This window comes from Clavelina lepadiformis, chromosome 4 (genome assembly GCF_947623445.1).
Source record: "Clavelina lepadiformis chromosome 4, kaClaLepa1.1, whole genome shotgun sequence".
NCBI classification, from domain to species: domain Eukaryota; kingdom Metazoa; phylum Chordata; class Ascidiacea; order Aplousobranchia; family Clavelinidae; genus Clavelina; species Clavelina lepadiformis.
Window position 1 is genome coordinate 19,096,749 of NC_135243.1, and position 10,550 is coordinate 19,107,298.

The 10,550-nt window shown below is 34.1% G+C and overlaps 2 protein-coding genes across 2 annotated transcripts; one reads left to right on the top strand and one right to left on the bottom strand.

Moving 5' to 3' along the window:
• The first annotated feature begins 675 nt into the window (after positions 1-675).
• Positions 676-2,584, top strand: LOC143451922 (protein chibby homolog 1-like). The gene is made up of 3 exons (XM_076952707.1): positions 676-1,525; positions 1,698-1,813; positions 2,088-2,584. Exons 1-3 carry the CDS (start codon positions 1,336-1,338, stop codon positions 2,163-2,165), a joined length of 384 nt encoding a protein of 127 aa, XP_076808822.1. The 5' UTR covers positions 676-1,335; the 3' UTR covers positions 2,166-2,584.
• Positions 2,585-3,099: 515 nt separating this feature from the next.
• On the bottom strand, positions 3,100-5,886 carry LOC143453164 (mitochondrial import receptor subunit TOM22 homolog). The gene is made up of 4 exons (XM_076954334.1): positions 5,426-5,886; positions 5,139-5,260; positions 4,855-4,972; positions 3,100-3,641 (listed from the first exon to the last, which is right to left on the bottom strand). Exons 1-4 carry the CDS (start codon positions 5,474-5,476, stop codon positions 3,564-3,566), a joined length of 369 nt encoding a protein of 122 aa, XP_076810449.1. The 5' UTR covers positions 5,477-5,886; the 3' UTR covers positions 3,100-3,563.
• Between the last annotated feature and the right edge of the window lie 4,664 nt (positions 5,887-10,550).

Genomic DNA, 10,550 nt, shown 5'->3' on the forward strand with positions numbered 1-10,550 from the left:
TCTTAAAATTCAATATACGTAATATGTCAACCGAAGTCGCAGCTTACAAGTCGGTGAGTTACGGTAAGCAACAATAAAAACCAACAGCAAACATTTTTGTGCAAGCATTAGATTTTTCTGAAACAGCTTGATTTAGGAGTATCTAAAATGAAGTTTAGTGTTTAATAAATCATGTATTTCAGAAACAAGTCTACACTGTATTGTAAAAATATAGAAGAAAACCGAATTAACATAATTTCAAATTTGGTATATTACCTAATAATAAAAATTTAAGTTTTATTAAGCAGTCATTAAAACAAATTTTAACTACTGAAGTTTGAAATATTGTTTACGTTGTTATTAATTATAGGAATTAGTTTTGTTTCTTTTAAACAACCCAAACATGAACCATAAATCTAAAAATTAGGCTACTTTTTAACAAAGTTGGGCAACCTCGTCTCTCTAAAAGTTGGTCTTAAATCTTAATTTTTAATGTACTTCAGTTGTAGAAAGCTATGCCCACGGGTCCAAGGTATAGCTAAAACTGATTTTGAACATTATTTCATATGGGCAACAATGATTTAGAGAATGTCGGAAAGTGAGGAATAAAAGAATATTTTATTTTACGATTGTTGCACTGATTACTGATTATCGCGGTAATTTGTGTTGTTGGTTACAGTTGGTATAAATTGACGGTAGTGGAAAGTGTGGCACCTGCACGCAAAAGATTCATCAACGTACACGCAGAATGCTTTTTTTTTCAGGCTGATTTATGATAAATAAACAAACAAAAAACTGGTTGTTTGAACAACAATTTATAATATTAAATAAACAAACAATTTAGGCTTCAGTACACACCATCAAATCCAAATAATAAGTAATCATAACCATTTATGATGTTTTCTAATCGACTTACTCTTTTATTCATTCATTTTTGTTATCACAGACACAGTGCAATTATCCCCTATTGCCTTCTTGGTTCTGTTTGCATGATATCTTATCTTCAAAAACTTGCTTGATTTATGTTTTTTTTTAAATGTCATTGAATTTGAATCAAATGAATTTCTGAGCAACATACAATGAATGGCTACTATGCACTGTCAGGCCTGTGCTACACAACAATTTAAATTTTGAATTTGCATGTCGAACATTTTGCAAAACTTATAAAAAAACATTTTCAGCGCACCTTATTTAGAGAAAGTTAATAAAGAAAGCTGTGCCCATATTTTAAGATGTAGATGACTTTTAAGTGTCAGATAAATAAGTTTGCAATCTAAAGCAAATTTACCCTATCTAGACTTGCCTATGTTACTGTTTTATTCTTTACACACAGAAGCGAATAAAAGTTAAATCAACATGCTCAGTTTGTTTGGTCAAAAGAGTTTTAGTCCCAAAAAAGCAACTCCACGAAAAGCTTCTTCACTATCTAACCTAGCCAGTTTGGATATTTCCGAAAGAGCTCAGGAGTTTGGGCTAGATTATGGAAGCGCATCTTTAAAGCTGAATGGAGCAGAATTTAAATTTGAAGATGGTGCTTGGCAGTCAGGTCATTCATTTTAGACTTTCTGGTACTTTGTTCATCCTTTTTTGTACAACATGTAGTTTTTGTAAAAGGTTAAATATGTCACAACCTGAGCTAAGTTTGTGGTTGCCTTCCTACATGGTGGTGATAACTTACAGTGTTAAGAAGCTTTTTATTAAAATCATTTCTGTTCTAGAGTCAGGGGTTGGAGGAGTTCCACACAAAGAAATGATTAAATTAAAAAAGGAAAATACAAGAATCATTGAGGAAAATAACATGCTTAAGCTCAAGATTGACATCTTGTTGGATATGGTATTGTTGATGTTAACATTCCAATAGCTATTTAATGTCTCTGTTGGAAGATATGGCACTATGCCTTTGCATATATGCAACTCGCTTTTGACCTTTCTGTCTATAAACATCATTTCCATTCACTGCACACGCAGAAATTTAGTACGAAAAGCACCTTACTGTTTGATAATTAATGCTTGTGCATGTTGCAAAATGTTAGTAGCTCTGCTTTTATAAGGATCATCAATTTGTTTGTTTATTTTATAAATTATTACTTCATACGTTTGCCTGATAGCTTGCAGAGACAACCGCCGAGGGACAGTTACTGGAGCAAGAGAGAGATGAAGCCCTAAAGACCAAGAAAAAGAGATGATAATGAATGTGCTGTTTAAAAATGAAGTCTTGAATATTGCTGCTACTGTGCTTGTATTTACATCGCTGTGTTTTTAGTTTTACTTTTTATCAACTCCTTGCAACAGCATTACTATAAACTACTTTTATACACATTAATAGCAGTCTAGGTTATTTTGTTTGTCAAGCTGATAGAATGGGAAGGATGTATAATTATTTTATTTCAGATGCACAAAGTCTTAATTTCGCCTGCATATTACAGTAGTAAGTTATTATTTTTATGCAAACAAGTTTGAGAAACTCTTCCGAAAAAAAAACTTTACATGAACAACCAGTACCGGTTATAACATGCACCGCTAACCCTGTGATTTTTTTCGATTTTGGGTTTGTATTTTATTGTTGCAATTTATAAATCTTGTAATAAATCTTACATTGTTGGGATCTCCTATGCAAATGGTTGGGAAACCAAGCTTGGTTATATGAAGTGCATGGTGGCAATCTTGATAGTTTTAAATGCTTATGTTACCAGCAATTAGTATATTAATTTCTTAGACTTTATTGCTGATGTATCGCATAAATATACCTTAATCTTTTATCTTCACTTGTGAATGTGACCCTGAAGAAGACCAGTAGGGTTTACAGTATTTCTTATTTCCATGCTTCACAAAATTCCCGCTACTACAACTTATGCAAGTGTAGTGGTATTATAATCTTTGCACTTAATTCTTTTAATTGAGGAAAGTCTTTGCACGATGATTCCTTAACGCCAGCTTGTCTTTTGTGCAACATAGATACACATTTTTTTATATTGCCCGAATTTGATCCTGTTCAACAGGTCCACCACACAGAAGCAAGGGTCATTCATACCTTGCTCAAGGGTATTACGACAGCAGCGCAATACATTAAACCCGCTTAGCAAATTTATAAGCCAGGCACACTAACCGTGTAACTGGGTTGGAGGAAATATCCTGTTATATTTCCAAGCATAATCGCAACAGCATGCAGGTATAATCCTGAACAACTTTGTGCATTTTACACAATGCTATTAAATTATTTACATAATATTTTGCAGTTCTGGCTCAGTTTTGAACTTGTCCCATCACAAAAGTGACATCTTTTAAAAGCATCACTTGTTTAAGTTGTGCATAATGTGATATAAATGCTCTGCCTTTTAAATTTGCAACATACTTTAAGATGATGCTTTAACATATGCAGATGTGTCACACATTATATTTCTGGTAAAAATCAAAACACAGGCGATACATTTAAATAAAAAATTGTTTTGATAAGTGTTCCAGTAATATCTTCAGTTTATTAACCAAAACACATTCTGGTTTTTTAACTCTGCCTTCATGAAGAAGAACATTGTATGTATATCCTTCTGACAGTTCCATTTGCCTTCATCACATGATTTTGTTGTTTATTGAGGCGGCGGTGGAGGTACCATGCCCATACTGTTGGGTGTATTTGAAACAGCTGCATTTGGTCCAAGGAGTAACTGCAAAAGTATAATGAAAACTTAGAAAGCACAAACAGCATGTTTTATTAATTAACCACTTTGGAAACGGATAGTACACTAATTAATCGTAATGTGACCAAAAGCTGGCCCTAATCAAGTTCAGTTAAATAACCATAACGTAATTTTGACACATGTTATTAAGGACTATAAAAGTCATTTTCTGTGTCACTGCACAGCATCCCTCATTGCAGTTTTTTTGGAGAGTCCTAACGTAATTTTCATTACAATATCGATTATTTTTACGTTAAAACCTTGCGTCAGCATTTTAAGCGAAGAAATTCCATGGTACGTTTTGTTTAATGTTGTGATAGTATCTTGCCAGAATTAGCTTTGCATTTGTAGTGGTTATTCTGACGTAATACGAAATCAGTTTCAAATTTATCACATGATTTATTAAAATCAATGTTTTAAGGTGAAAGACTTTTTTTCCCGAAGTCAAATGATTAAATTCAAGGTTGTACATTTTTTTCACCAACTGTATATCTTGCGATATGCATGAACTATCTTGTGTTACGCAAAAAGTTCAACAACAATGGAGTCACTTGTCACTACACGCTATTACGATTGTAGATAGATAAAAAGGTTCAACAACAGACTAGTTTACACTGTTTAGCTTAATTTTTTGAATTATACCCAGCTCTAGTATAGACTAAAATCTCCAGCACATACATTTTGATATTAGAGTTCATAGTACTGCTACTTTTGTCAAAGAATGACCGTTGCATGCATTTGCTAAAAGATATCTTCACTGCACATCATGACTATAGTCAGGGTTGCCATACCGTCCTTATTTCTAAGATTTGTCCTTATTTTAAAGGTCCGTGTCTTAGAAAATATGTTTGTCCTTTTTTCTAAGAAATGTCCTTATTTTCACTTTCGTCCTTATTTTTAGGGCGGAGGTGGGCACTTTTGTCCTTATTTTGGGCATTTTGTCACCTTTACGATACCATTTTGTACCAAAGAGATACCAAAATTATGAACATGCAGATAGTGTCTTGTTTTTTTTTTAGGAACATTGGTTGCTTTCTCTTGTTGTACACTTTTTAAGGTGGTATTCCTCGTTCGTTTTCTAGTCGTCCTTATTTTTGAGTTGAGACTGATGGCAACCCTGACTATAGTATACAGGGTGCTTGTTGCATAAGGTTTTCTGGTGTACTTACTCATAGTTTACAAAATGCATTCCGTTCCATACCTGTCTCTGATGCTGCTGCTGTTGTTGTTCCATGTTGTATCTCTCTTGCTCAAATACAATAGGAACTGCTAGAATGACAAAGCTAGAAGCACCAATCCACATTGCAGATCGCATAAATCTAAAGATTTATTGTTAAAACTTCACCATTAGTTCATAAGGTGACTAACACAATGAGTTGTAAAAATGATAAATTGTAGTTTTAGGGAAATTTCATGAAACAAAAGCTATTTTGTTGAAAAATTTAATAATTTATGATAATTTACAATAATATTTTCAAATTTCACCTATAAAATTTTGCACAACCCGTTGAAGTATAACTAGCTGTTTTGGATGTCGCATTTCTCACACGCTCAGGAAACATCTCTGTTAAACCCCACAATCGTTCTTTTAAGGTTTCATCTTCTTCCTAGGAAAAAAGAAAGCCTTTACATATATATGCTTATTGTAATTGTTCTACAAGTTGTTTAAATTTTAGTCAAACAAATACATGCATACGCAACTTATATAAAATTACATACTTAATCGTAGAAATTTCTTATAAAATGCAATTGTCTATTGCAGTTAGACTTACATCATCATACTCCCCATCACCATTACCAATTTCTGCCAATTTTTCAGTCATCTTTTTGTGTTATCTATTGCTGATGACAAGGAAATTCTTTAATAAGTATTCAAATTAGTATTCAGGTTAAGCTAAAATTGCTTAATTCTTAGGAAAAAAAGCTTTTAATATAAACACAGGCATTCCTTGTCTGCTATACAAACAACGTGTGACACAAAGTTTTAACATCATGGCAAATGCATTACGCTTTTTTCTATTACGTATTATGCCATTTTTGACCAAAGAAAGACCAAAATAAAGAACATGCAAATAGTGTCCCCTTTTTTTTAGGAACTTCGACTGCTTTTTCCTGGTGTGCAGTACTGTTTCGACTAAAAATACAAACATAAGGTAGTGTTCTTCTTATTTTTGAGCCCAGACCGATGGCAACCCTAATTTACTGGAATCCTGAATTAATCTAAAACCCCGACTGGAAAGTAGCCTATAACAATTTTTGACAATGAGTCATGCATATTCAGACGCAAATTTTGTCATGATCTAAAATTTGGATTATTGTTTATTCATTATAAATTGGAGTTCAAGTTTTTTGTTGTTGATTTATTATAATAAATAATTATAAAACAATAATTAACAAGCAAGTACGCAGAAAATAGGAGTGCAGAATAGACTAAAAGTAGTTTATTTAAGGTAGTTATTTGAATTATTTACAATTTTGTTTAATAAATCTGTACAAGAATTCAGTAAGAATTTATTTAGTAACTTTGTAAAAGATACATAATACCTAAAATAGTGAGAAAAGAAAGTATGAGGAAGAAAACAGAAGTTTTAATATGGAATGGGATGATGATTGGGCATTCATTATGCAGAGAGATAAGCCTTTGTTTTTAATCTGCAAAAAGCTGCTTAGCCAGAACAAAGTCGGTAACGTGAAATGCTATCATGAAACATTTCACAAAAAATTTTCTCGTGATTATCCACCTAAGTCTCGATCAAGAAAAATCAAATTAGCCGAGTTAAAGTCTTCTCTTCAGAATCAATTAAAAGTTATGACAGCATTCATTAAGGAAGCTGATGTAGTGACTGAAGCAAGTTTCTTAGCGGTATAAAATATAATTAAGAAATTTTGTTGAAAACATTGAGTTGGACAATGCATCTAGAGATGTCTCTTTGCACTGGTCTGGCTTCCTGAAAATGGGTTAAATTATGAAAAACTCAAAGAATATAAGGATAAAGTGCAAGATCTCGTGGATTGTTTCCAAGCTAGATTTGAATGATTGGAAGCCATGTTTTGTCTTTTTTGCGGATCCCTTCCATGTTGACGTAATCGGTGATGGATTTCCACTCCCCGACCTTTTTGCCACACATTCATCAGCTGCTGAAATTGAATTCTTAGAATTGAAAGAAGATTTAGCAATTAATATGTACCATAAAAGTCGTCATTTCATAGTTGACTTCTGGAAACAAGTGCCAGAAAGTAAATATCCTGAGCTTAAAAAAATTAGCATACAAATTTTATCTATTTTTAGTCAGATGTACAGTTGTGAATCCTTGTATTCAATAATGGTTTATGTAAAATCTAAACATCGTGGAAGTTTAACTAACGACCACTTAACAGAATTGATTTGGATTGCTGTAAGAACTTACCAACCAGATTTTAAGCAACTTACAGATAGCATGAAAACGCACAAGTCTTCGGTGTGAAATATATCTACAGCATCTGATTAAATAAACTGCTTGATTTTAAAATTTTTTACATATTCACAATTTAGCACATTTTGCGGCTCACTAACACTAATTTGCTGTATACGGCTCATGCTTGAAAAACTTTGGCCATGCACCCCTTCCCTATACCGTATGTCAATAATTAGTATGCAGGCAGGGCGTGGGGCTAGCCTGTTGGGCTAGCTAGGCTTACTCAAAAGCAAGCACCACTACAAAATGACAGGGCACAACAGGAAAAGGCAATCGATGTTACTAAAAAAATATATAACAGACACTATTTGCATGTTCTTAATTTTGGTATCTCTTTGGTATAAAATGGTATACTAAAGGGGTCGAAATGCCCGAAGTAGTACCTCCAGTACCTGTACCTCTGCCCTACAAATAAGACAAAAATAAGCATGCAAGTGAAAATAAGTACGTTTTTTAGAAATAAGGTCATTGATATTTTCTTAGACATTATACTTGAAAATAAACACAAATCTTAGAAATAAGCACGCAATGGTAACTCTGGCTATAGGTTTGTAAGTGGACTGAGCGCTGCGCAGGCAAACCAGCAATTTAGCAAAGTTTTATTACGGCTTATCTACGCTTGCAATTTTATTAGCCTGTAATTTGTTTTTTCCAAAAGGCTATTTTAGGTTCCACTGGAATCAGGAAAACTTACAAAGAAGTACAGCATTATCATACTTGATGAATCTGTAAACTAGTCATCAGTAATCACATAGTGATAATGCATCAGGCTAGCCTAGAAGTAACATGCTTTCCAAAAGTGAACAAAAATGTTTTGTAACCAGCGTTTGCCACTTGGGCACTAAACATAAAAATAAATGTCACATGTACACTAAGTTAAATGTGGCACAAGCCACATACCAAAAAATCTGCAAAGTTGCATAAATAAATAACTTAAATGCATAATTATATTAAAATTTTTCTTATAAAATTAGCACAAGCAAACATCTTTAATTTATGGTTTTAATTAAATGTCCGCCTTGAATTTTAATCGTCTCTTATTTGGCAAAGCAGCTAACCTCAATGGAAAATATCTACGTAACGTAAAGTTTTAATATGCAGGCATGCAATGCATTTGAATACTAGATTAGACAATACAGATTCTGATCCTTTAATGTGCCACTCAAAACAAAAACTTTACTTAGCGTTGGTTTGAGCTACAATAGGATTTAAATAAACGGAATAAATGTAGAGATGTATCAGTGAACAGTTAATGTCAATTCCCAGAATCCTACAAAATTTTAAGCTACATGCCGTACCGTACGCAATGGCCTATGGTACCGTTCACAGTAATCTATTGCGGCCTATGGCAGGGTACCATACGCAGAATGCTACATAGGCTTAAGATACCGTACGTAGAAAGTTAGGTTTACGTTAACCTAATTTTAAATCAGGCTCAATTTAAATAAGCTTTTGTTTACTACAGTCCTAACTAAGTGCGTTTAATCAATCAACGTCAATTGCTTTAGCTCAAAAAATCTCTAACTAACGCAAAAATCCCGCGCAAATTCAGGCTAAAATTGTCTTGGATACGATAATTGTCTTTTCATTCACGAAAAAATGTGTACGAAAGCCTTCGGCTGAATCACTCTATGCGTTTTACGTCACAATGTGGGGACCAAATTTTTCAAGACACCGGTTTGGTTTTACGACTCAAACTCTTAAATTCATTTTTAGCTAATTGTTTTAAAATTTAGCTGCCTTCATTCACTAGTGATTGCATTATTCCTCATAAATTTGTTTTTTAAGTGTTTTATTGGCATTCAGCATCAGACTTCACTCACTCAAAACGGTCTCAGAGACTTGAACCTTTGCCTCATCGAGATTACTGAAAACAGTTTTAGCTATTCGTTGTGCGAAGCGCAAATTACTTAGCTAACCTTTACAATAATTATAACTTATAGCCCATTAAAATAACATGAGCTGAGCGCTGGGCTTGCAATAACGCGGCCTGTGTTCCGTGTTAGATTTCAGGGGACGCTACCGTTGTAATGTCTTTGAGCAAGACGTCAAAGACGTTTGAGCCTGTTCAGTGGACCTGGTGGACCATTCCAAATTCGGGCAATACAAAATAATAACAAAAAAAGGAAACTGTGTAACAATCGGAACTTGCACAAAGACTCTGTAGTCGGAAATTGCAAACAGCTCGATCACCTGGGCTCGAGCGATGAGGAAGCGTCGACAGGTTTTTACATAAAACCTTTTTTCAGTCCAAAGATAAAGCTTACCGGCATACTACATTATGCTCAGGAACAATTGATGAACAGGAACTAGTGACAAAATCCAAAGGGGTTAAAACGTGCAAGACAACAACAATACAACTATGCTATAATATGTTGGGTTTTATCAGGCTATCATGGCCGCCAACCCAAATTTAAAATTCTGTCTGCAAAAATTTTAGATAGTCCTATACTGTAATTCATTCTGGCAATTGACAACTTACCCAACAAGTGGCAAGTTGATCATGTTCAAGTGGCAACCACAGAATAAATAATGACTTTCTGACACCTTCGAGTTACAACACCCTTCTAAGTATAGAATGTCAATCTTTTCCCGAGTTGCCAGGTGCTTTTTTTATATTTGTGCACTTTGCGCGCTAATAGTATGTATTGCCATCCCATTCAACCATACTTACAATACTTCTATGTGCATCTTGTTTGCAGCGTTTCCATTTGCTGTGTGTGCACACACGGTATTGCACAAGCTCAGCTAAAAGAATTTAGTCTAACTGAACAGTTTTTTCTGTTTTCATAAAAATGTGAATTTTATCATTTACTGTATTAATATGTATAGATAAAAGTTAAGCAACTAACAGCAATAGTCACGCCGTTTGAGGAATGGGAACTTATACTATCGTAGCAGAAGCAAAACAATTTATGCATCTTCAATTGTACCTCACTCATCCTGTAACAATAGCCGTCAGAGAGGCTGTCTTCGTGGCAAAGATGTTTCTTGTGTAATACTTCATACAAGTAATATTTCAAACCAACTTATTTGTTATAGGCCTATACAATAACTGGCAATGTAACGTGTAGCCTAGCAATTTAAAACGTGTAATTTTGAAATAATAAATGTTTTCCAAGTTTATAGTCGATAAGTAGACGTAAACAAGGAAATAGAGTTCGTAAAGAGGGGCCATGGACCATGGAGTAATCTTCCTACCCCTAAATACGCTAGAAAAGCTGCAGATTGAAGCTACTGTACACTGAATGCGATAGTTTCGCCGCAAGGCGATGCAGTTGCAAAATGAAATTGCATGCACGCGATTTCATTCCGTCGTCACTTGTATTTGCAATTGATGCAATGCATCAAAGCGCACACCTCCCTGACGTCTAACTTAACGTACAAAGATATAGCCAACCCCGGCTTTTACATTCGATAGAACAATCGAAATATTTACAGT